This window comes from Buteo buteo, chromosome 22 (genome assembly GCF_964188355.1).
Source record: "Buteo buteo chromosome 22, bButBut1.hap1.1, whole genome shotgun sequence".
In the NCBI taxonomy this organism is placed as follows: Eukaryota; Metazoa; Chordata; class Aves; order Accipitriformes; family Accipitridae; genus Buteo; species Buteo buteo.
In genome coordinates, this window is record NC_134192.1 from 14455828 (window position 1) to 14481853 (window position 26026).

The 26026-nt window shown below is 47.1% G+C and overlaps 1 protein-coding gene across 6 annotated transcripts in view; it reads right to left on the bottom strand.

The window, feature by feature from the left end:
- Positions 1-26026, bottom strand: part of MED12 (mediator complex subunit 12) — a 37560-nt gene that overhangs the window by 983 nt on the left and 10551 nt on the right. The window contains exons 11-43 of one of the 6 annotated variants that reach the window (XM_075054508.1): positions 25824-25955; positions 25296-25422; positions 24426-24655; positions 23905-23985; positions 22834-23007; positions 22412-22556; positions 21352-21470; positions 21058-21201; positions 20100-20263; positions 19709-19840; positions 17193-17420; positions 16848-16992; positions 16436-16556; positions 15693-15794; positions 14866-14979; positions 14437-14600; positions 11328-11507; positions 11073-11144; positions 10613-10773; positions 10359-10520; positions 10162-10273; positions 9824-9913; positions 9304-9413; positions 8664-8799; positions 8230-8391; positions 7322-7699; positions 6837-6987; positions 6429-6634; positions 5891-5971; positions 5429-5646; positions 4654-4819; positions 1839-1934; positions 1510-1591 (exon numbers count right to left, since the gene is read on the bottom strand). In XM_075054508.1, coding sequence (XP_074910609.1) covers positions 1510-1591; positions 1839-1934; positions 4654-4819; positions 5429-5646; positions 5891-5971; positions 6429-6634; positions 6837-6987; positions 7322-7699; positions 8230-8391; positions 8664-8799; positions 9304-9413; positions 9824-9913; positions 10162-10273; positions 10359-10520; positions 10613-10773; positions 11073-11144; positions 11328-11507; positions 14437-14600; positions 14866-14979; positions 15693-15794; positions 16436-16556; positions 16848-16992; positions 17193-17420; positions 19709-19840; positions 20100-20263; positions 21058-21201; positions 21352-21470; positions 22412-22556; positions 22834-23007; positions 23905-23985; positions 24426-24655; positions 25296-25422; positions 25824-25955 — 4885 coding nt within the window. Of the gene's footprint in view, positions 1-1509; positions 1592-1757; positions 1938-4653; positions 4820-5428; positions 5647-5890; positions 5972-6428; positions 6635-6836; positions 6988-7321; positions 7700-8229; positions 8392-8663; positions 8800-9303; positions 9414-9823; positions 9914-10161; positions 10274-10358; positions 10521-10612; positions 10774-11072; positions 11145-11327; positions 11508-14436; positions 14601-14865; positions 14980-15692; positions 15795-16435; positions 16557-16847; positions 16993-17192; positions 17421-19708; positions 19841-20099; positions 20264-21057; positions 21202-21351; positions 21471-22411; positions 22557-22833; positions 23008-23904; positions 23986-24425; positions 24656-25295; positions 25423-25823; positions 25956-26026 lie in introns of all 6 variants that reach the window. The other 5 variants (XM_075054506.1, XM_075054507.1, XM_075054505.1 and 2 more) reach the window with 5 other exon arrangements.

Below are 26026 nucleotides of genomic sequence, written 5' to 3' on the forward strand. Positions count from 1 at the left end.
CAGATGGCACAAAAAGGGCAGGAAACATGGTAAAGATATATTCAAGAACCTCATGAACTTCCAAACTGCTGGGACTGATGTTTTGTGATATACAGTGCTCAGAGTAGACTTGGGTACTGTCCAGTTAATAGAATTCTGTAGTTTTTTTCCTGAAACCCCATCAGCATGTTTGAACCTAAGTCAGACTAAGTAAAAGGAGACCAGTGTAACCTGGCTAGCCTGCTCTCCTCAACTCTGCTGCACAACAGCACATTTAGGGATAACCTGGAGCCTCCTAAAGCAGCCTATCCTGGGCCCAAAGTACTCTTGTCCCCCTCCTACAGGTTGTTCTTGGTTTATGTCCTGCTTTCCACTCCATCCCAGACAGTACAAATATGAACTCCAGATGGTGCCTGGTGGAACTGATGCAAACCCAATGAGGGAGCATGGAAGCTGCACGGTGACACATGGCTGCATTGGACCCACGTATCTGTTCCACATAGAACAGCTCCATTTGCTGTACAGACAAGATACAAAAATATGGCTTTCTGCTATATTCAGATTCTTATATGAGGTCTGCCTATGCTTGAATGTCCTGGCTGGGATCCTTGCACAGGCTTGTGGTTTGTGAATCAGGCTAGTGGAAAATTTAGCACATTAAAACTCCTGGTTTGGGGAGGTTTTTTTTGGTCACAAGGACTAAGAATTTTCCATCAGAGAACAAATATAAGCACAGTTTCCAAGCCCCCACTCCACACATTATTACATCTAGCACAGTCTCACGCTTAACGCACTGCAAAAAAACCCTGTGCAGTCCCTTTCTGGGCATTTTCATAGCATGTCTGTCACTTTTATGACAGAAAAGCCAGTGAGGTGACAGTAAAACAGCAGGCCATTCAGAAGGGAACAGCACAGACACTGGGTTCTGTTTCTAGATCTCCCAGCCAGTAGTTCAGTGCAGTTTATAGGAATACAGTGCCAGATGAAACACTACCTATGCCATTACCCGGTCTGTGACAGCAGCCACAGAAGCCCACAGAACACTGCAAACACAGCAAGCGTGCAGCAACACTTCCCAGAGTACCCTCCCTGCCTCCAAGAAGTCTTGCCCTGATCACAAGAAGACAGTATCTCTAGGTCATCCACCAAGCGAGTGCCTCAGGATTACAGCCTTCTTGTTCACCTCAGAGGTCATCTGCAGCAGAGGAAATACCTCTGAATGCTTTAAAGCTTCAGACTGCATCCTTTCAGGGAAGCTGCATGGCAGCCCCTACAAAGTCTCAGCTCCCTTGCCCCTCTGCAGGCAGCAGAAGGAAGGTCTGGAAGGTTGTTCACAAGCTGGCAAACTCTGCCTGCCCTGCTGCTGTGTCCCCTTGGGCCAGGAGCTCCAAGTCCTGATGCCACCTCCCTGCCAGCACCATTTATGGCCTCAGACAGTCTGTTTTGGCCTTGCTTCTCTACACCAGGGTACCTGCAACAGAAAATGGTGGGGAGGAGACTAGGGACAGGATCAAGAACATTAAGGCTTACTAGAAAGCTGTTGCTGAAGCTGTCGAACCAGAGCAGCTGTTTGCTGCTGCTGCTGTGTCTGCTGAAGGCCCTGGCGCTGGAACTGCAAAGACAGAAACATAGTTATAGCCACACCACCTGGCTGGCAGCCTTGGCATTCACACAAGTCCTGGGAAGCGCAGGGGATGGAGAAGGGGGGGGATGCAGGTGGAGCACCGTTGGATTTGTGCTGGTCTATCACGTCCCTCTGCCTCTGAGGGAACACTCACAATGGGCTGCTGGGGGGGAAGAGCCTGCATCCCCAGCCCTGGGGGCTGGCCCTGTGCCTGTGGCTGAGGCACTGTGGAGACCTGGGGTTGCTGCTGCGGCTGTGGCTGTGGCGGCTGCGGCTGCTGCTGCTGCTGCTGTTGCTGCTGCTGCTGTTGCTGCTGCTGCTGCTGCTGTTGCTGCTGTGAAGACAAAAGAGAAAGGACCATCAGGGAACTGTCTGGGCAATGTGCACAGCAACAGAGCACAGGAAGGGCTAAAGGAGGAAGGACATTCTGTGCAGTAACACATGCTCTTACACCATTTTCCTTACAGGTACTTAAATTACCCAAATTTCACCAGGACCCTGCCCTGGGCTGAGAAATGTCAAGAAATACAAGGACAATAACAAAGTTCTCCTGCAAGATGAGGTAACAATAGATGGCAGGAAATGAACTACGAGTCTACTGGTCAGCTGGGGAATGACCAGGAGCAAACAAGATACAAGAACAGAAAACAACTAAGAGCTACCTCAAGAGGTTGGCTGATTCATCTCTTGCCTCCTGGTTAAGACCAGCAACACTGACTTCACTGAGTATTTGCCTGACTTGTTCTTGAAATTTTTGCAGAGATAGCAAGAGCTCCTATAACCTTCCTACACAATCCATTCCAGCTCACAGTTACTCCTACCACTGGAGTTTTCCCTAATCTCTACTCAGAATTTCATATGTTGTAACTTAAGGCCATTCCTTGTCTACAGCCAAGGGACAAGAACAGATAAGGGGGTTTAGGCTTTTTTTGAAGACAAAAGATTTGGAGACTTATCTCTCCTCTTGTCTCTGCCTCTCTAACTCAACCCCCAGCTATTTCAGCCTTTCCTTCTCAGTCACATTCCCCAACTCTTTGATCTATCTTGCTGCCCTTCTCTGCCACTCATGCCAGCTGGTGTTGCAATTCAGTAAAAGGATGTGGATAAAACTGGATGCAGTGCTCCAACCTAGATGTTGACAGAACTAGTTACGGTGAGAATATTCAGCATGTTGAACTTGGAGTCAGATTATACCCACAGTCTCAAGGTTTTTTCATTTCTCCCATCTGCCAATGTAGTTTTGAAGTCTCTAGATCAACAGAAGAATTTCTAGCAGAAACAGAAAACTACTAATGCTATCATAAAAAAAACAACGTGGTGATGCTAGGTACAGTTCCAATCACTGGCTCAAAAGGATAAGGTTCAAACCTTGGACAGACTCAGAAAACAGACAAAAATACAATCAGGAGAAGGGACAGGATCTTATGTGAGTAGCTTAGAAAAACCTGACCTATGGAAGCTGCAAATGCTCCCTAGGAATACATTGGGTAAACATCAGAGAGAAAGAAGAGCCAGTAAACAACAGGAAACAGTGGACAATAATAATTGGATACAAGAAAGAGTCACAAACACATTGAGGCTGGGATCAAGGATTCAACACAAAGGCAGTTTCTAGAATAGCCTCCTAACTTCCATCTTAAACCAGTCTGGCCACTTAGGTTCTTGAAATGGATGCTATGACCTGGGTATACAAGAAAGGAGATGACTGACTAAATGACCCAGGATACCCCTCCCAATCTCATGTCCTACCTTCTTGCAACAGCTGACTACCAACCCATGCAGGACAAACCAAAAGGCCATCTGTCCTTTCTACAAGCCACTGCATCATGACAGTCAACTCAAGCACCAGGAGTCTGTTTTGTATCTGGTATGCCTCTGATAATGCTGCAGGAGTCACAGTAACAGGGGAGATTTTGGGCACTCCACTTTTTTTTTTTTTTTTAAGCAACCAAGCAATGTCAGCTAAAAGCTGAAGGTATGCATGAAGTTACTGAGCTAGAAGTGCAAGCAATTTGTCTGAGGCATGTTCTTTTTCTAAATATGAGTGACGGAGAATGCTAAAAGAAACCAAGTGAATAGTCAGGGGGTGCTACTCATCAAAAGGACTAAAAGCTGCTGACGGTGCTACAGACATTCTCTTGTCCAGTGCAAGGCAGCAGTTCTCAAATGCTGCTAACTGCAGCTCTCTGCAGGAACCACTGACTCGCTCAGGCCCCTCTCAGAACAAAAAGCCTCAGCACTCCATGCCGTGTAAAGTCTCCCCATATTCTACAGGTTTGCTAGGCCTTGTCATAAGGTAGGCAATTCACCAATTAACCCAAATTAGATTGGGTTTCTCTGTCAATTGAATACATTTCTGTAACTCCAAAAAATTTACTCATATCTGCATATTATAAAAGTATTTAATATTCATAAGACCACAATGCAAATCCATGGAATACTCATGCCTGTTGACACACGTGTGAACTTCTTGAAACCTAAAGCTGGGTCTAACAGCTTACTTTGGATTAGTTTTTCACCATCTGCTGTTAGATACGGAGTACATGGACTGATTCACACTAGATTTCCTGCCATTGGAAACCGCAACCGATGGTTACTTTGATCTTATGAAAAATGCAGGTATGACCCTAAAAATGATCTTGTAAGGAACCACTTTACCTGCTCTTGTGTGGGGAAAGGGATTTTCACTTTGTAGCTCCTGCAACACTTCTAAGACAGCTAGCTTTCTGCACAATCTTATGGGCTCAGCTGGAACAGGAAGAGGTAGGATGCAGGCCACAGAGGACTAAACGGACCTTTACTGCTCCTAACTTCCCTTTAGCTCATGCTGGGTGATTAGCAAAAGGCAGCGCAGCAGATGTCTCCATCAGGGGAGGCAGGCTCTAAGGAAGGGAGAACCACCTAGCAAATTATTACAGACAGCCCCCAACAGAGTTGACATCCTTCCTGGCACAGAGGGGCAGAGCAGAGCATGGCTGACACAGAGGTAAGCAGCACTGGGCAAGCCTCCTCCAGCTCCAGCAGCCTTCCTCTTGTCAGCAACCACTCACCCTCAGCATCTGCTGCTGCTGTTGCTGCTGCTGCTGCCTCAGGTACTGCTGCTGCTGCTGGTCAGGCAGTATCTGGCTGGGTCGAATTCCTGAGGGGACTCCTTGTGGACCCAAATGGTTCATCCCACTCATCATGGGGGCCTGCTGTATTGACTGGTGAGGAAACCTGCAAGAGAAAGGGACAAGATCATGGAGTAAGATTCATGGGCAGCCAGCTTCTTTAATCTAAACCCAACTTCTGCTATCAACAAGACAGACAGCCCAAACAGCCCCTTGCAATCCATGCTGCCTCACTGCAGAAAGGTGAGGAACACCAGGGCCTCTCAAGGGTTTCATCCAACCTGTTTTTCTAGAAGCCCTAAATAATAGTCCTTGGCCCACTGTTCTGCACAGTTTGCCTGCTGGATTTATGCCTGCTCAGGACCAGTGGAAATCCCAGATCTAGCCCTTGGATGGTGATCTGCTGGTTAGATTTAAAACAAAAACTATGACTTTCCCAGGTAATTTTTCTCATACTTCACAATTCCATCTTTCTCTGGCTGGTAACGCTGTCTAGTGCCTGCGATTAGCATCTCTGAATTTCACCGTCTCTCTGTTTCTTCCCAGGACTGAAAGCTGGATAAACATGTTCCCCTGAGGGTGAGAAGGACTTGGACGCTGTATAACACAGCAGGGAGAACAGGCTTTTCACAGATTGCTGTTAGGGTTGTCTGAGCAGAGCAGGGAAGCCCTTGATGAAATACAGCTTATTAAAATCCAGTAGGGTGTGATGTACCTCTGTGTGTTGCCCAAGGTGTGCCCATAGCCAGGGGCCTGCTGGTGTACGTAGCCACTTGGTCTCTGCTGCATCTGTCTAACAGGATCCACCAGGGCAGGATTAGAGCTGGGGTGGGAATTCTGATAGGGCTGGCCAGAATAGGTAGGAGGTACCATTGTGCCTGACTGGGAGGGGTGCTGCTGAAGGCCTATGTGGGAGACGTAAGGTGTGTAACCCTGAAATGAAACAATAAGCCTTTATCAGTCATGGGGTAAGGCACAAAAGAGAATTTGGAACACAGGACATCAGCTTCCTGTAAATACTGTCACAAGGCTACTCATCTCTGGGATTCAGATTCATGCTGCCTACTAAATGAGGAGTGAGAAGAGCCAAGAGGTTTCAGGATATAGCAGCAGAAATGAAGATGCTGCCCTGTGCTGGAGCCAGATTCCAGTCTTACCTGCAGTCACTGCCACTTACTTGGGAAGGCTGCAGTGCTCCATAGGATGGGGTTGGAGTCATCTGGCGCACGGGCTGCTGTCCCATTATGCCTTGGCCCTGCTGGAAGGCAACAGAGAAACACTTTTTTCAACATCTGCAAAGGGCAGGACACTGCTGCTCTCTTCTCGGCAGCTCTCACCAAACCAGACAATCTATGAGGCTGCTGCACAGCATGCAGATGCTAACGACTTCTACCTCACCCTGACTTGGGACAAATAGGCCACTAACATCCCTACCACCCCCACAGCCAGGATATGCCCCTCTCTCTGCCCACCAGCCACAGATGCCCCAGTGTACCTCACTGACAGCCTCCACCAACTGTTAGTGATGTGGGCCCACAAAGCAGGTGGCAAACACAGTGCTGCACCAGAGGAACAGACACAAGAGACAACATCTTTCCAGGGCAGAAACAAAGACGAGGTTGGAGAGTTCTGGCTAGAAGGGATAGCCCCAGCAAACAGCTTGGGCTTGCTGTACTGTGGAGTTCGGCAACAGCAAGAGCACAGCTCTGACTTACCAACTTCGCTTGAAGTTGCTGCCTCAGTATCTGTCCCTGGGACACTGGAGGCTGCTGTCTGTACACTGCTGGCTTGTAGGAGGGGTCAATGCCCATCATGCTCCCCATCCCTGGAGGCAGCACACCAGTATAGGGAGGACGACTCTGAACAAGTTTCCCCAGTGGCATGCGTACAGGTCTGTAGGATGTATCCAGGCGAGGACCACCTGCAAGGGGAAAAGAAACACAGTGACTAGTCACATGCTATTGCTGAGCCTTCTAGCTCCAGAATGACTGTTCACCACTGTATCTAGACATGACAGGCAAAAGGGGAAAGTGCAGGGACCTGCGTAGGACCATCTCACAGAAGGGGTTCTTACAAGAGGTTCCCAAAGAGGTGCAACATGCTCACCTCTCCTGTGCACCTACCTGCTGGAAGAGGCTGATTCTGGGCATAGAGACCCACTGGTGACTGCCCATAAGCCAGCCTCGACATAGTGCTTCCTGACTGGTGATGCAAGAGATCTGTAGGCATACCAACTCCATATGAAACCCCTCGGCTAGGGCCCAACACAAAATCCTGCAAAGACAAAGAAGAAGTAAGAAAGATCAATGTGCACTGGGAATTCATGGATGGATGAAGAATATGAAAGGGTTGCGAAGTTCACAGGAGGAAGCCTGGAATGCTCTCTGAGCCAGGCAGCCTCCTTCCTGCCCATCAGGGATTAAGAAAATGTTTGCCCTGCCCCAGGCAAGAGAGAGCAGGAGAGAGCTCCAGCACTCCCAGCTGAGAGGAAACACATCCCATCTTCACCATTACACCACTCTCAGGCTCCTCAGGAAGACTCAAAGGAGTGCTCTGTGACTAGGAGGGGTGGACACGGGAGGTCCATAGCTGTTGGGCAGTCAGTTACCTCAGTTTTGCTGGCAGATTGGTTGCGTTTCTTGGTTTTGCTCTGTTTCTTCTTGCGTTCTTCAGTAGAGGTGGCAGGATTGGAGCTTGTTTTATCAGCCTTGGCTGGTTCTGCAGCTTTCTTCTCTGGCTCCAAAGCCACGGGTGTAGGAGGCTCTTCCTCTTCAGGGGGCAGCGGCAACGGCTCCAGGTAGTAACTGCGGGGCTTGGGTTTCAAGTGTGTGTGGTACAGAAGAAGCCTCTGCTGCTCCTCAAATCTAGACACCTTGCGATCCACCCGGACTGTCCCAAACCATCCCCAGGAGAGGGGGGCTGAGTGCTTTAAGCCCTCAAACAGATCCCAAGGGGAAATCTTCTGCTTTGTAGAGACTTGCAAACCCTTTAAAGCAAAAGAGATAAGAACCTCCAAGTCCCTGTTGTTTCTCCTATGAAGGTACAGGAAACAGTGCTTTCTTCAGGCTCTACTCCATATATCCCAGTAAACAGCCTGAGCCCCTCCTAGTGGTCCCAGCTCTTCCACGTGGCAAAGCAGTGATTTCTAAAGGCCTTCATCAACAACTGCTACTCTCCTTCATCCCATTTCTGCCAGTCTTCTGCACACTGGCACTGCCCAGTAACTTGTGCAGTGGGGAATATGGGTTTCTCTTTACGCTTTATACAGCCATAAGTACAAAATAAAAGTTTTAATAACTTCTCAGGCCATGTACCACCAAGCATTAACACCCAGATTTGCCCTTTTTGGATATGGTTATGTGCCAGGTTGTCTGCGTGCAGCCAGCCACTTCAAGCTCAGCAGGCAACAAGGCGCTGCATACAGATGCCTCCCAAGGTGTGTAGACTCAAGGCATCGGAGGACAAGGCGACACCTCCACTCAGGAGCTGTGATGCAGACAAAAAAGCTTCACTTACCTCCTTTTTGAAGATGGAGTCAAATCCAGCTATTTTATTGCCTTTGGTGTCAATGAGGGATCCCTGAGGTTCACAGGTGATCACATCTCGGGTCTGCTTGGGAAGCGGCAGTAGCTGTCGCACCTTCTCCAGGCTGTCAGACTGTCGGTCCCCCAGCTCTTTCTGCACAAGTGGAATAGAGAAGACTTGAAGAAACACTCAGAAGAAGTCATCCAAAGCCTACCTGTGCCTCTTCTGGTATCAGCCTCCATCCCTGCATTACTTCTCATCTTTGCACCCTTCAGCCCTACAGAGCCATTGTGGCCACCCACACTGCTTCATCTAAACAGCAGCAACAGGACAAGTACCATTCATGAGACACAGGTAAATCTGCATAGTTGGATAACCACGACACAGCACACACTGCTCCCCATACAGGGCCTGGTGTCCCTCACCCTGAGTTTCTTGACAAGATTCATGTATGCCCGCTTGTTCTCCTCCATGCTGCCCTGAGAAATGCTGGACATATCAGCAGCCAGGGTGCCATTGATGAGAACACTCAGCATGTCCAACACGGTGGTGAAGAGCTCACTGTTGGTCAGAGCAGAAAGGTCAAAGTCACCTGAGAAGCAGATATAAAGCCTCTGCCATCATAATAACACCAAACATTATTAGATCGCCAAGAGTACTGCCTACAGTCAGAAGTGCCAAGTGCTCTTCAGACTAACCTCCCACACTAATCCTCCTTTTGCTTATACACCATAGGGTGTTCACACTTGAGTCAAGTGCCGTATCACAGATTGAGACTGGTCTCCTGTCTATCCATTCAGCTTCTCCAAAAAGCAGGCCCAGACTCAGCTCTCCCCTGCTTATCTCTCTGCATCTGGAAAGCCAAGTTTGGTCTGGATATGTCAGAGTGCACTTGGATACTAGGACCCAGGTTGTAGCCTGCTATTACTCTGAAGTGTCTTTCAGCTGTCACAGTAATTCTGACAGATCATGTAGAGAGACAGCTAGCTCACATGAGAAAAGGGGTCATGCTAACAACTGCCTCCCTTGGAAAGTGTATGGATCAGAATTCAGCCAGAAAGTTACTTGTTTGACTGCATGTCTACGGTGCCACTGCTGATGATGTCCAAGAGAAGCACAGCCCATTCAGTCGTCTGCTGTGTACTGCGTTGAACTGTGTCAAACATTCCTCCCACCTGGCAGAGAAAAGTAGTTTAGTCACAAGGACACCATTAAAAGTGAGAAAGGAGCCTAAACCAGAGCAAATCCTGTGCTACAGCAACTCTTACTGAGAGCTGAAGGAGACTGCAGTCAGTAGGACAAACCTCTGATGCAAGTAGTAGTGCTGTGGACTGCAAAAGCATTGAAATGGGAAGGCACATCTCCAAAACAGAGACCAAGGCTGTGGATTTCATCCTAGTGAAATAGAGCAAGGGAGTTTCTCCACGCACGCTATCCCACTCAGGGCTCAAGCAGCAAAAGTGCCTCTACTTCCTTGCCACTGGACATATACGGCCCCTCCAGTGTATGCATATTCCAAAAGAAGGAAAAAAGGCAGACAACTCTTCACCCCATATGGTTAAGCTTTTTTTCTGCAACTGCTCACCAAATTCAGCCGCAGTTTCAGGGCCTCGTGCATCAGCTGCTTGGCTTTGCAGTCATCTTGGTACTGATCTTCCCGCCAATTCGTAACAATCTAAGAAATTTAAAAGAGAGGACAGAACTCACAAGGTGTACGCTGAAGTTTATACAGAGCAGCTTGTACTGCCCACTGTCCAGTGACTCAGAGATGGTCAGCTCAAGCACCCTATACCAACCAGGGTAAGATCTTTGCCTTATTGAGCATATAATCAGACAGGCAACATCCCTGAGGACACGCCCAATAGCCTGCCTGCTGGAGGAGTAAGCCCTTGAGGAAAGTGAGGGGAGAAGCAAGATACCTACCTGCTGGACCTGACTGTACAGAGAGGTAAGGAGCCCTTCCCGCTGCTCATCCTGTCCCTTCAAGCATGTCAGCACCAGTGACAGAAATGGCTGCTGGCTCAGGAGGGACATGCTGCAGAGAGAACAGAGATGGAGCTATACTGCCAGGCTGGGGGATCAGCACTGCAAGCATTGCCTGCCCTCTCCCCAGGACTCACCTCTTCTGCTTCTGGCGGTCCCGCTCTTTGCGGGATGATGACCCCAAATGTTGTCCTTTCTCCAGTTCTTCTCCAGCAGCTTTCAGCACATGGCCCTGCACTGATGTTGGAAGCTTGGCAATCAGAGGGGCCACCAGCCACACTCCTGATCTCTCCAGGGAGCTGTGACAACACAGGAGAGAAAAGCAGTTTGCAATCCAACCTATGATTTCAGAGTTGTCTACAAGGAAGCTGCATGCTGGGACTACACGTACCTGAGGATGGGTTTGGATTTGTTGCTGGCAGGCGTAGCACTTGCTGAGCTACTGATATTGTTGACTCCATTACCAGCAGAGCTAGCAGAGCTGGTCTCTGCTGACTGCTGGAATACCTCAATGGTGGCTTTGGCAATATTTTCTAACAAGGAGTTCATCTCCTGGAGATAGGGAAGAAAAGACAGCCAAGTCCTTCTCTAAAAGCACCCACTGACAGAGCTTGCACATTTCAACACAACTCAGTACAAACCCACTTTGCCAACTTCCCCATGGCTGCTAGTCTTCAGGTCTCAGACTCATCACATCCTTCTCATGCTTGGCTTTCACAAGCCTGACTCCCTCTTTGTTTACTTTCTCTCTACTCCCACTTCTGCCAGGCCACCTCGCCACCACCTCACAAGCAGCCACCTCAACACTGGCAACACACATCCCTGTATGGTCCCTCTGAGTAGAAACTCACATTGTTTGCTGTCTGCTTAATCATGAGCTGCAGCTCTAGCGAGGACTGCCTCATGGTCCACTGGTCCAGATTCTGCAACACACACATGCATATTTCATGAGTCCTTATCTCAGTTCAAATTACATCAACCCAGACCCTCAGCTCCCATGATAATGAGTGTCAGACCCCTCAGAAGGCTGCATTTTGGACAACCCCACTCTAACACTACATTAGGCAATTACTAGGACACTCTTAGATTCTGCCAGTAGCCTGCACCTGTAAGATGCGTTTAATCCTCTGGCGCTGAGGATTTTCTCCTTCCTCATTGTCCAGCAGCCGGTGTGGATAACAAATCAGCTGCATCAGCCTCTGGGCCTGTGTGCTGCTCAGGACAGGATCCTGCAAGTCATTGCTGTCTTCACAGAGGGACTTCAGACATCGCTCACCTACCCACTCCTGCAAGGTGAAGGCAGAGTCAGCACAGTCAAACTGACGTCTGATTCCAAACCAGCACCCCTGCTTTCAATCTCAGAGAGATGCAGGGAACACACTAAACTCAAAAACCTTATTAGTATGCAGCTATGCCTGATAATCATTTCTCTTCATGAACTGTACTATCCCAATTCAGCAGGCGTCAGGCACAGCACAGCAATCACAACAGAGGAAACATCAACTTTGACAAGTCAGTAGTGGTGAAACACAGTAGCTGATTTAACAGTACACAGTCACTGCCATGCCCAGGCTCCATCAACACTGCCGCTTGGGCTCAAAAGATCAGAAGGGATCACTTAAAATTATTTGGTCTATTTCCTGCACAATAAAGCCCTGGAGCTGTCCTAAATTAAATAATTCAGGGCTGCAACTAAGGCTAAACTAGAACACATCTTGGAGAAAAGCACACCCCTTAATTCTCAAATAGTGATGGAAAACACACTGCCATCCTTAGTAAAAACCAATGACTTTACTTCTCAAAGCCTGGAAAGAGAAACAACTGACTGGATGCAAGCCATTTATAAAGTCACAAATCATGAGGAGAAGATAGACAGAAAACTATTATTGTCAGCCTCCCAATTTCAGTTAGTGGTCCCTAAACGTATGAGAATAATAAAGGCAGCAGTTTCTAAAACAAACATGAGGCAGGTACTTCTTCACACAATTTACAGTTAACCTGCAGCATTCGCTACTGCAGGATTTTTCCATATTGAAAATCAATTAGGCAAATTCGTGAAATTAAAATCTACAGAGGACTGCTATATAAGCACTTTTGCAGCTGCAGAGCAAGCCTGATCAGAGAATTCTTCCCCTGAGAAGTGACAACCAGAATAGAAGAGATGAGGATCCAGTTCATGAAGCACAGGTGCTGCCTAGAAAGCTGGGAACAGTCCCTCTCAGCAGAAGACAGCACCCTAAGCACTAAGTAGAGCACAAAGATAAGAAAGGCTAAATCTCTGGTTTGAAATGCTTGTGAAACCATAGCCTAGATCTTCAACTTCATCCCACATGAAGTTTCCACTTCACCAATACATGTGATCTGGCGATTTCTCCAATGCCTATTACATTTCTCCCCTTCAATGTCACTACATCATAATCTCTTGAAACTTCTCTTCCTTGTGTACATAATATGCATATCCTTGGGAAGACCCTTTTTGTCACTTGCTCAGCTTCCTACAAGAACTTCATCTCTGATCCACTTCATTGGTATAATCTCACAAACAAATATGAAGTCAACTACCATCTTCAACCTTGAGGGACTTCTAGCCTCTCTCTCTGCAACATTTCTTTACAAAACAGACACCTGTACAGGCTTCATATTACTGAAACAGAGCCCCTGCCTCTTCACAGAATAGCACTATGAAAGTGTTTTCCAAGCGCTGTGGACAACTCCACCATCCCAATCACCAGATTCAGGTTAGCACCTTTGACTCAACCCTCCCTCTTGGTTCCCACTGTGGTTTATCACAGCTCTATGACATGAACCTTTTCAAAAGGCCAGTCACAATTACATTTATTAATTTTAACAGGCTAAAGGGCAGACCAGCAACTATGTCATAATCATTTGCACCAAAGAAACCTTTAACTTAATTCTATAATCTGCTCCTTTTACCCACCCCCTCATGATGAAGTCCATTATAAAATATACACCTGAATATGAGATGCAACATTTCCTGAGTTTGAGAAATCACAACCTATAGTTTAAGGCATTCTACAGACATTTCAGAATTGATAGTGTGAGTTCTGCAGCATCCACTGCTCACACTGGAGGTGCTTATATTACACACATCATTTTACCAGCCCTTTACAGCTGCAGGAACCCTGCAGGAGCTCTGGCACAATTTGGTGGTACTCACTGGTGTCTATCGGAATGCTCATTCCTACATAACCTGTGCTGCCAACAACTGGTATGAGTAGCGATACCCAACACTGCTACTCCCTCCTGTACACACACACACACTTACTTTCTACCTACTGTGAGTCGTTCCTACATAGGCTGGGACCAGCAAGGGAATATCTACTTCTGTCAGTGCTACAGTCAGATTTCACTAACACCAAGTATGTTGAATTTATGCTCATAAACAGGTGGCTCCAATTCTTCTTTGGTAGGCTAGTAACTTTGCTATGTAATGAGCCAATTAATAAACAACAGCATCACAATGCATGAGGACAACACAGCACTACTATGTTGTGTTTACACATTAGTAATACAGAATACAGGTTTCAAATTGGAACTCTGCATCTTTGCTGTTGACAGAATAAATTTGCAACAAAGGCCAAGGACACCCTTCAACACCCATTTCCATACAGTAGTGGTAACAGCCACTTCACTCAGCAACTAAGTACCTCATTAGCCAGGTTTCAGTTCCTCAAATGTCAATTTTCCACAAAGGAACAGAAATACTGGTGCTGTCAGATTAGGCTAAGCAAAAGATTTTTGTTGTTGTTCCTTTAATTAACTAAACAGGGCACTGCAAAGCCCAGGGATACATTAACAGCCTAGCTGCAAGCAACACTTAAGCTGCATTCTGAAAGGCACCATTTATCACTTCAACAAGCTGTCTTTCTCACGCTTATCTTCTTTGCCTCCAGCACACATCTCAGCAAACCACTCCCAGCACTCCCCTCCTTGGACATGAGCCCTGTGCTGTTGCCAAAGCAAAGGGGACATGCAGTCCCTGCATACTGCAACACCTAATTCTCGACAACTGTTTGCCTCTCTATTTTTTGCTAATGGTGAGCAATCCTTAGCGCCATCACGTGGCAGAACCATCACAGGTTCTTTACTGATCTTGCAAATAAATACCAGCCAAACCCAATCTGCAGAAAGTCATATGGGATACATCCGTCTGCAGAAGGCGTAAGGACAAACCTAGAGATGGGACAGACTCACCTGTTGACATATACTCCTTAGTACATACTTGGCATAAATATCCAAGCTAGCTGTTTCTACAGTTACTACCCGACCACTGGCCTTCCTGGTGCCCAGCTCATCATCCATGAGATCATCGACACCTCCGGGGTGGGAAAAGCCAGAGCCTTTCAGTTCTGCATCTCCTACAAGGAAAGCAAAAGTGTCACTTAATCATCAATGCTAAACCCAAAGCCTGACCCACAAAACATCTTGAGCTTTTGTAAACTCTCTCTGCAGCTAAGAGATACAAAGCATGTTTACAGCTCAACCAAAGGGCTTCAGGCAAGCCACATATCCACAAAAACAGATCTCCTCTGGCCTTCTGTACAGCCAACACATGCAATACAGTGCCTTTCTCCCACACCCCTAAAAACATTCTTACAGGTTCAGGCTAACACAGGTACACACCCAGAACAAAGACAGCCTTCAGCACTGCAAAGACTGCTCCATCCACAATACGATTCTGGGAAGCTGCCAGTAAGTGACGGTCACAGGAAGAGCGGATTCCCACCGTGGGTTTGTCTGCAAAGAGGACAATGGGGAAGGGCAGCACCCAGTGAGAAAGAAAGGTGCAGGCTCCAGAGCTGCCTGCATTATGTGCCAGCCAGTACCGTAGAATCCAGCTCTGAGAATCCCGAGGCTAGTCCTTTTCTCAACTGTAACATGGGGTCAATTTAATTAAGTTTCACAAAGCATAGTGCCAATCACACTGTGACAACTAAACCGTGAAATCCAAATGGGGAGCAGTGCCTGTGTCATGAACTCCAAGCTCCAACAGTACCCTAACCTAGAATACAGGCTGGGTTTAGAGATCTGAGCTATCAGGATACTGATGAGGAGCCAAGAACAGAGCTTCCTGGACCGTTTCCATCATCAGACAAAAAGGGAGTGCTGTAAAATAGCAGCTTCTGGCACCAAGTTAAGAGGCTATACAAAACTCAAGACAAAAAAAAAAAAGAGATCATTACTCTAATGGCTTAGTGACAGCAAGGCCACCTCTACTGGCTGGTTTCCTGCCTCCAAGAGCCTCCTCCCCAACATGCCTGGCTACCATGAAGTGACATAAAGGATATTGTTCTTTGTCCTCTGCAGAAAGCAGTGTATAAGGCTTTGCCTGCTTTATTCAAAGCAAGCAGGTCATGATCTCTAATCATAGGGTCCAGTATCCCTTTTCTTGGGGTGCAAGAGCCTCAGTACTTTCACAATGAAGAAAGGCTCTACTTGAATTCACTTACTGCCATCTTGCTGGCATGGGTTCAGCTGTGGAGTCTTAAACAGATGGAGTAAAATCCGGCAGGTCAGACGTGCTCCTGGTTCTGAATCCTGTTCACTACAGGCTATGTAAAGAAAACAGTCAACTGAGATTTCTTAAGCACTGGGACAACTGACTCTCAATCCAAAAGCTATTCACAGCGCACTGCCCTGGAGCAGCCAGTTGAGAAGCTGCAGCAGCCTTATTGTATTTACAGATATGGAGCATGTGCAGCAATTAACATGCAAGTGAGCAAATCCATCAGTCTTATCCCCCATGACATGCACTGCATTCTGCTTCCTCCATCTTCCCAACTTCACCCTGTCAAGAGTCTGGATGCTGCAATCCCCAGAACAAAGCTAGGAAGGCTGGTAGCAGAGTAAAGGCAGCATGACCCAGGCACTGTAGGCCCAACTGATCCGCTGGCTGCTCTAACCAAAATACTAAGCTGAATCAGCAGTGGGAGTAGTGCTGGGGTTCAGAGCAGACTACAACGGTCAGACAGTGTGGCTGATAACATCTCTCCTTGCTTATTTTAGTTTGCACACAAACTCCAGAGAGAAAACATTGAAAAACCTTAGCACAACCAGTTTTGACAGAAAACAAAAGGCCAGAAACTCTCTAAAGCAAAACGTTCAATTCTGGGGTTCACAAAGTATCCATTAAGCACAGGCCTTTGGGCCAGAACTGAGACGTAAGACCAGCTTTCTGCAGGGATGCACTTACCAGCATTGAGGAGTGAGGGGATAGCAGCACAGCGAATCAGGTCCTCCAGCAGCAAGCACTGCCGGGCAATGAGAATGGCAACAAAGGTGGCCAAGGAATCATGGAAAGATAAGTCACTGACCTGGAAGAGAGGAGATCAGCCAGTGACCACAACAGCCTCTGCCTCATTCCCTCTGTCAGCAATTTCTCAGCTTGCCTAGGAGCTGGGGGGTAGAAGGGCCCATAACCCCAGGGTCAATGTCCATGATCAGCCCAGGCTGCAACAAATACCAGAAGGTAGCCCCAGTATTCAAAGCCTTTCCCCTGTCCTCAGAAGACAAAGCCTCCATCCCTTGTTCATTTCTGCCTTCTCCTAAGGGATCCCTCCACTCCTGCTTCAATTCCTTTTCCCCTTTTGAATGTTTGCACTTGCATCAACATTGCAGAGGAGATCATTGAAGCCACAGGTCCCATTATTGGAGGAACAGCACAAAGCTTTGAGCACACCCAGCCACTCGGCGCTTAGAGACTTGCAGTAGCCAGTTAGCTCAGCACACAGGATAGCAATGTCGTTCACCCTGTTAAATAAATAATGAAAAAAGCAGAGGGTCAACTTTGCTACTCATGCACGCCATCAGGTCAGTGATTCTCTAAGGGATCCCAGCATCAGCTCCTTCTTCCTTATACCCCAAGACAGCCAAGGAACGGCTACTGACTTTCTTACCCTCACCTAAAGATTTTACTATCTCACTAGAACCATGAAAGTTCTGCCTCTCACCTGTCTGGATCGTGGTGTCCCACACACACATGCATAAGTGCATTACAGACAAAACTGTAGCGGTTGGCTGGGTTTTCATTGAGGCTCTTGCCCAGGTTGGTGTATGTAAAGTTATGTGCAGATGGATTTTCAATAGTGTCAATCATGAACTCTGGTTCCCATAGCATGTTGGAGTCAGATGGCTCAACATTGCAGTAGATTGTATTCTTCACCTTGGAGCAGAAGTCACTAAACAAGACAGGAAAGATATTAGGAACACAAAAAACTAAGCTTCCACTGAACTCTGATAAGCAAAGCAATCCTGTGCAAGACAAGCCCTCCCTGGGCAAGAACAGATGGAAACTCAATCACCATGTACCAACAAAGACTCTCCCAGAAGAGTGAAGCTGGTTCTTTGTTGTGGAAGCACCTAGAAGTTACCCGTGGGCTCAGTGAACATAGCACGGGAATGGCTATTCCAGGTTAGATCAGTGAAACACTTAGCTCAGCCCTTGGTGTCAGAACAGTTGATGCCCAGAGAAGAGTTTAAGAGCAAGGCAGGCATGTGGCAATACTGCTCCAGCATCCTTACCCACCCTGCTGGAACTTAGGGCTCACAGATTTTCAGAGTTAAAGATAATGCTCTCCTCAACAGATTTTCCTCCTGCAAATTTGTCCACCTACTTTCTGAAGCCAGTAGATTTTTGACATTCACAACATGGAATGAGTTCCATGTTAACTATGAGAACTATGAAGTTTATTCTTTTGTTCTGAATCCATCATTTCTATTCATTCCTTTTCATACTTGTAAGACATATTGAACATTCAGTTTATTCTCCATATCAAACAGAACTTTATAAACTTCTATCATTCCCCCTCAGTCCTCTTCTGTGGGGAGGAGATTCAGTTCCTCCTAAGTAATTCCAAACCTCTGGTCATCTATCCACTCGCCCTCCTTTAGGCCTAACTTGACTACATGCTTTTTGGAGTCTGTTGCCCCAAACCACAAGGCACAGTTGTACCATGACTTAAATTATGGCCTAATGATGCTCTCTGGTCTGTTCTCCATTCCTTCCAAAACAATACCTAACATTTAATTTGCTTTTTGACTGTTACTGAACACTATGATGTCATTTTCAATTATGTATCTGTTACAGCTCAAAGAAACTTTATCCAAAGAGTAGTATATATCCATCGCTACACAAAGTTTAGAAGGGAAAAAGGACAAACCTATGTGCATTATTTTATGTTCAATAACACTAAACTTCATCTGCCAGTTTATCATCTGGTCACCATCACTGCACCCTATTACAACAACCTGCAGCCATCTTCTATTGTTATATGCTGAACAACAGTTATATGAAAAGTTTTGATATCACCACTAGTACAACTTTTGATGCATAGAACAGCACAAGCACTAGCAGAGTACTATGGGACTCCTCAGGGAGGGATCACCCGCAAAATACGAACTCCCTCCCACTCCTTGTCTCCACCTCTAACCTATTGTTTGCCTGCTAGAGGATATTCCCTTTTATCTGTGCCCATTTACTTTAAGGCCTTGCTGAACAGCTTTTGGAAATTCAATTAGACTAATATCAGGTTTCTCATTTCTGTATGTGTGATGACTCCTTCAAAGAACTCCAATGCACCTGTGACCACAGCACTCCCTCTTGCTCTCAATTCAGTCCAGAGAGAGACTTCAAAGGCTCTCAGCAGCCAGTTCAGCCAGCTAACACGAAGGCACAAGCCACTCTCACAGCCCCTCAGTGAGGGGGTAACACAGAGGGTTAGACGTCCCTGTGGCACGTCTGCACTGGAGACACTAATAGGGAGCAGGGGCTGTAAGAGAAGACAAAGTGAAGCACTGTACTAGGAAACAGGGCTGTCATGAGAATTACCCTTTCACAGGATCATGTAAGCAAAAAGCCAGGGAGATCTGTGGACTCCATCTCTGGGCTGCTAATGGAGGAGCTCCAAATGGAGCTGGTGGGGGCACCGTTCCCAAGAGAAGAACTACAAAGGGCAGAAGGCCACAGAGTAAAGTAAGCCCACGGGACAGAGGCTGGGGGCAACATAAGCAGAGCAGAACCTGAAGAGCCAACAGGGGCAGAACAAGGATAAAGAGCACAAAGTAGCACAGGAACAAACCCAGAACCGAGCAAAGCAGGTTGAGAAGCGGTCCAAGGATTATTAGGGAGCTGAGCACAAGCAGAGAACAACCTTTAGGATGAACTGCTCAGCCATCAGAGCTTGGTAGGAACAGACCTGTCTACTTTTATCCTCTAGGAGTGGGGTAAGAACAGACCCGTCGAGGTGCAGAGGACTACTGAAGACAATTTACCAAAACTGACATGACGATCTAAAAGTCAAGATTATACACTGGGTCATTACTGCCTGTAAAACAGGCACTACTCCCAAGACTTCAGTTTCCCATTGAGAGGATCTCAGGGACAATCCCAAACAAGATCACAAGCAAAGCTTAAGTCAAGGTGCTATACTGGTCAGCACCCACTGTATCCCACCTGCCTCAGACTCACCTAAAGAGCTCCCCAAATTTACTTTTGAGGTGACTGCAGGAGGTATACAGGTCGTAGAGATAGGCCAGGATACAGCGCTCTGCTGAGGAGCCATCTGAGCGATTCATGCCATGTTTCACCACCCCACACAGACTGTATAGAGACAAAAAAAATGCTGCAGCAACACAAAAAGAAAATCTGAAGGAATAACCTCATTACATAGATATCTTCCTGAGCTCACAGCAACAGTGCTCACTGGGTAACATATCCTGTCCCCTGCAAATTCTGTGAACTGAACCCTCAAGCACAAAGTTGCTGCCTTTTAGGAAGGACACAGATACACCTCTGCCCCTTACAAGCCCCCAGAAGATAAGTCACTTCCTTTCACATGGCGAGGGGAAGATTCCCTTACCCTTCGAAGACCTGAGCCATCTGGTCCTGGTTCAATATAAGGCAGGAGTGGTAGTGCCGCAGCACAGCCACGATGCACAGGCACAAGCTGGTGGTGTAGCTGCCAACAAGGTCGGAGGATTTCAACAGCAGTTCTGCCTCCACCACGCTCAGTTCATTCAGCAACTGCACCCAATGACAGAAAAACCCTTCAACAGCCACAGGGGTAAGGTATGGTCAGAAATGGAGCTGGCACACCACACCCACAGCCTATAGGACCTGCCAGGAAAGGGACTGGCAGGCACTTTCTGCCTATAGATGTACGCCTGGAACAGTTGGCACCCCATACTTAGGCACAATGTCTCACTCAGGCAGTACAAGGGGCTGTCAGTGCTTGGGTATCAGAGGGCGATTAGGATATGGCCACAGATAGTAGCAGGCAGCTTGTTTGGTAATTCTGTCCTGCATAAATCTCACTTGGCTCCCTTTTTAAGGCTAACAGCCTCAATTCCATCAGCAACCATAGCAAGGTTTCAAGAGACACTTGGCACAGGCTGCTGAAACAGCAACAGGATTTTAGCAGGATTCATAAGGCAGCCTGCACTGCCATGTGCCAAGGATCCTTCCAGGGGAGCAGGGTGGGAGAGCTGCCAGAGACACACGATCCCCTTCTAACTTGGAACAAGACCTTGCTGCAGCCAGGGACAGAGATGCAATGCAAGTCCTTTGGAGACAATCCTGAAGCCTCTGGAAGAATAATCCTCAGAACAGAACATGCAAGACTACCTGCCACAACCAACCTATTCCTAACAGCTGCAGCGCAGGAGCACTGCAATGACCACCCAGTCTGACCACCTCCATGACACAGGTCAGAGGGTCACCAATGATCCCAGGAGCAACCCAACTATCACAGCACAGATCTGCTGCCTTTCAGGCTGATGAACCCCTCCCCAGGAAGCGTTTGAGCACGCTGGGCTTACCTGGATGGCAAAGTCGATAAGACCACTGATATTGAGCGAATACTCCATCAAGTCAAATATGAACTGCACGTGCTGTACCAGAGGCAGGTGGTATGACATTCCCAAGGCAAAGCTGGTGATCTGTTCCAAGACATTGCGAGATACCTGCAAGTGCAAGACAACACACAGTACTACCTCCCCTTGCAGAAGTTCCTCAGCAGGCCCATCTCCCCTTCCCTCCAGGAAGCTGCTCTCAGTAACGCAAAGGGACACAGTCAGGGCCCAGGAAGGACACCAGTCTTTAAAGTTTCATACCTGAGATGTGACTTGGTGCTGATCAAAGTGAGAAAGGTGCTGGAACTTTGCAAAGATATCTTCAGCTGTTGGGAATGCTTCTGGCTTGCTCTTTTTCCTCTTCTGTCCTTCCTCTCCACCTACCAAAGTTGGGAGGATCAGAAAACAGTATTAGGCTACCTTCCTCATCAGAGGAGGCCTAGACATCAGCCATCAGCACCTGCTAGTCCTTCAGCAAGATCAGCCCCTGCCATGCAGCATAGCCAAAAAGCCCAAGTCCCAGACCTTAAGCTGATAAGGATCATCTTGAATTCAAAACAATAAATTGCTGAGGAAGGAATTCCTAACCTGAGAATGACAGTAGGGTTAACATCTAGTTTATCCCAAGTAAAGGTACTCCTTCAAAGGAGAAAATACTTTCTCTCTTGGTTTAGAAGTACACTGATTCCCTGGTAACAGATGTTCTGGATTGGAGATGTTCAGCCTCAAAATTTCTTTGTCAGAACACCCCATCTTTTAAAAAAATCATCTTTCTACCACATTAAAAGTTGCCTTTCAGGAATCAGACTAAGAGAGAAAAAAAATGTTAACCAGATTCTCAGCTGATGAAAGTCAGAGGCTTTCTATTGATTTTGACACAGCTATCCAAATCTCCCATCCCATGCATTTAGCATGTGCCCCAAGCATAACGGCATGCTACATTTAATCAAGGTCTTTGCCAAATATGCATAGGCAAAGTCCTCTTTGGTTCTTGTGCAAGGACCTAAATGCAAGAACTGAAGAAAATAAAATTTGAAAAGCCAAAGTTTTGGCCAGGGTCTCACTCTGAACCCGGTATGACTTAATCCTCTTCTGAAGAAAAGTTCAATTCAATTGACATTGTCTGCAGGAAACCAATTGCCTTACTTGCTGGCTAGTATGTTTGGGAACAGAGCACCATTCCAGACTCTCAGTGACTGATACAGCTAACCAGGCACCGTAGATTATATAAAATCCTTTCACTGTGAGACTCCAGACAAAGGAGCCAGCCAACTAGAAAGACGATCCTACTTCAGAAAAGAGTGGCTTAAGCTCTACTAACCTGTCTCTGCAGTGCTCTTTCTGTTTAAGACTTTAAGAATGTCTTTAGTTATTTTCTTGATTGTATGCCGAGCATCGTCCCGTTGTTTTCCAACCCCAAAAAGAACTACCAACCGTTGGTTACACTCATGACTGCATGACTCCTCCTAGGGAACCAAAAGAGACAACTGCATTAGCAACTATGAGGCTGAATGCTTTAATCCAGTTTCACATCTGGATCTCTTAAAGGAAAAGGAAAGCTTCATCTCAGAAGTTGCTCTGGGAGTAAGCAAGGAGACATCTTAAGTAGATCACCTCCCGCAGCAGTGCAGGAAAGGATGACTGCTCCTTAGCCACCCACAGCAGTACTGCAGGGAAACACAGCAGCCTCATGACCAGAGCACAAGGCAGCAACAGGGGAGCGGTTATGAGCAGGTCTCATACCTGAGGAATAGGAAAGTGTGTTGCATACTGGATGTGCCGAGGCTGGTCATACAGGGATGCTAGCATTCCTTCCACAGACTTATCCTTCAGCAAAGGCTTTGCTTCCTTTTCAGGATCTGGTTTCTCAGGGGAAGGACTGGCTTTAGATTCACAATGCATTGGAGGGGAAAACATCTAGGGAGACATAAGAACAACAAAAGGTAGTTAAGGAACACGGTCATGCAACAGTGAAGATTGCTGAAGGAAGGTACATCTGCTCAGGCCTAAAAAGGAGCAGGAAGAAGGACGGTTGAAGAAACATCCAGTTCTTAGGGCAATGACCAAGGCAATGTGCTAAGACTCTACTCCCATTTTTGCTTCTGGTCCATGTTGTATATTGAGTTAAAAACAATAGGAAATAAATAACCACGACTTAGGATTTTGGGAACAACCACCTCCACAGAACAAGCGAGGGCCATGGGAAAGCCACATAGCTCTGCACATCACACCTCCCTAACACGTACCTTGAAAGGCCAGAAATGTCTGGAGGAATGTATGTACTCAGGGATTTTTCAACAACAAGTTATTTTATTACTAAGTGCTTCAAACCATTCTGCAACCATGAAATATGCACACAAATATTATGAAGAACTGTAAAACCAAAGAAGTACTGAAGGCCATACAGCATGATAACAGCAGACCTGTGCCTTTTCCCAGGTGATCCAGAAAACCCCTGCCAACAGTAACTGGTCACTCCCAACCTCCTGGTGCTATCATGGTCATCCACTTCCCATCCACTTCCAAGCAGCCCATGTCCCACCCTGCCCAAATACTGGGCTGGCAGTGGCCAGCGTGTAAGAGATACCAGGAATGACTGGGACTCACTCTACTCTGATGGACCCTGACCTGCATAAACAGGTTATATGAACCTTTTTAAAGTGTCAGCTGCCTTACAACCCAGCCACTTCCAGCACACTGGCTCTACAGTAGAGAGAGAGTACTCACACAAAAGCAAGGCACCTGCTGTCCCTGGTCCCACTACAACATACTGACCTACTTACTGCGTAGCAGGTAGAAAATGCAGGAACATACCGAAAAGTCTGTCTTCTCCATGTCATCAAAGAGCATGCTGGAGTTGTGGTCGATGTCCATGGGCTCAGAAAGACCTGTGTCCTGGGAACAGATGGAGCAGCTTTACATCTCAGTGATGCACCAGGGAACAAAAGAGTATTTGTTTACTACAGCACTCGAAGTCCATGTTGGACAGTGACAGCAATATGCCAACACCCACAGTGCCTAGCAAGTTGGAGCCTGTTACACTGCAAACATCATGGACAGGCCTCACACAGCACCTCATGACATGCTGCTCTGCTCCAAGCAGTGCAGATTTTCCTATCTACCACTTTACATTCTGCAGGCCCTTTCCAGCCACTTAGAACATAGCCTTCTACTTTTGAAAATGAAATGCTAAGGAAATAGGTCTGGGGAAGGAAAAGCATGAGTCACTGATACATCCTCCAGCAGTTAATAGCAAGGAGACTGCAAAGCTGGTAAAAATGGGCAAGCGCAACACAGGGACGTGTACAGGAGGGCCATGGTGCTCGTGGTCTCACCTCTAGCTTGATGCCACTGTTTCCCTCCGTCTCCTTCCTGTCGTGCTCCTCAGCAGGGTCATCGAAGGGAGAGGGTGGGCGAGGCCCATGAGAATCCATGGCAAGATCACCCCGGGAGATGAGTGTGCACATGTAGATGTTGTGAGAGAAGACATCATGTCGGATTAGCTCACAGAACAGCAGCACCAGGTTAAAGAACTCCACCTTCTCATTCTCCTTCCCAGGATCAGCTGAAAGGACAGCACAGTCAGGGCTCTCAGAGTTCTTCTGCAACACTTTGAGCAGCACCAGCCACCTAACCTAGGGCTAGAGAAAGTGTTTCCAGAGATCTCAACATAGTAAGTGACTAATACACAGTTCTGAGGTTACAGCAGGGACTAAAAGCAGAAAGCCCAGTTTCAACAGGTGGCAATTAAGTAAGTCAAAAGCTCTCCAGTTAGTCTCACAGACCAGAGGCATAGGACTTTAGCCTGGAAGTGCCATTCCTAGGTGTATAAACAGTTGCCTGCATCAGAGTTGTATCCTGTCCCTCTTAATCTGTTTGCAGTACTTGCACTGAGAGACTATTCAGAGCTTCGTCACTTCCTAGTTAGAAACCTCCCTCTAGTTCTCAGCCTGAGTTAATTCCTGATTAGGCTATACTCATTTATTCTTGGCCAACATTCTGTTAAGAGAATGCTTCTGCATTATCTTTCTGTCATCTGGCCCTCCAGCCTGGTATTCCTCCCTCTCCAAGGTATGCTCTGGATTGCAAGGAAGCCAGAGAATTTAGGCACATCCAAGACCTACATACAAGAGAATAGCGCACAAATTCAAAGTGCAAGAGAGGGAAAGCTAGAAACTGGGAGACCACAACTTCTTATTACATACTTAGCATAGGAGCCTGCGTGTCAAGGAACTGCATAAGGACATCCTGAAAGACAGGAGCACTGGCTGCTGAGAGAGAGCCTGAGGAGATGGAGCCCTTCTCATCCACGACTTCAGAGTCCCCACATCTCTGTAGAAACAGAAAAAAGCACTGACTGGTGTCACAGAGGAGAAACTCAGTATCCATAAACTCCAAAAAAGAAGTCAAGAGAATTTGCCTATCTTGCACTTATAGGAAAGCCACCACACAGGTTTCTGTAAGCTACTCCACGGTCTCCAAGTAAGCCAGTACTTCCGCACTGCCATCACCTGTCTTCAAACGTATCCAAGAAATGCGATACACACCATCCTGCAGGCTCATTTATGACCTACTTTGGGTTAGATGTAGCAAATGCCATAATTAACGGCACCAGTGTTAAGAGGCATTGTGCTGATCAGCCTTTGCCTTCCAGTGTAATAGTTAAGATAATCGTAGTTAGGTAACCTCTGCTCTCCTTTACCACTGCTAGCTTTCCAGGAATAAGGACTTACCTCAGCCTCTATCTCTGCTTGACGCTTCTCTAAGAGTTTGGCCACGACCATAGCCCTGTGGCGTCCAGAGCGTTTATAGCTGACAGCCCACTCGCACAGCAAGGCCACCACTGCATCATCATCTGGGGAGATCTGTTGAGATATAGGCACTACAGTGAGAACCTGAGCCAAACAGAAGATGTGAGCAGTCCTAAGGCCTCAGA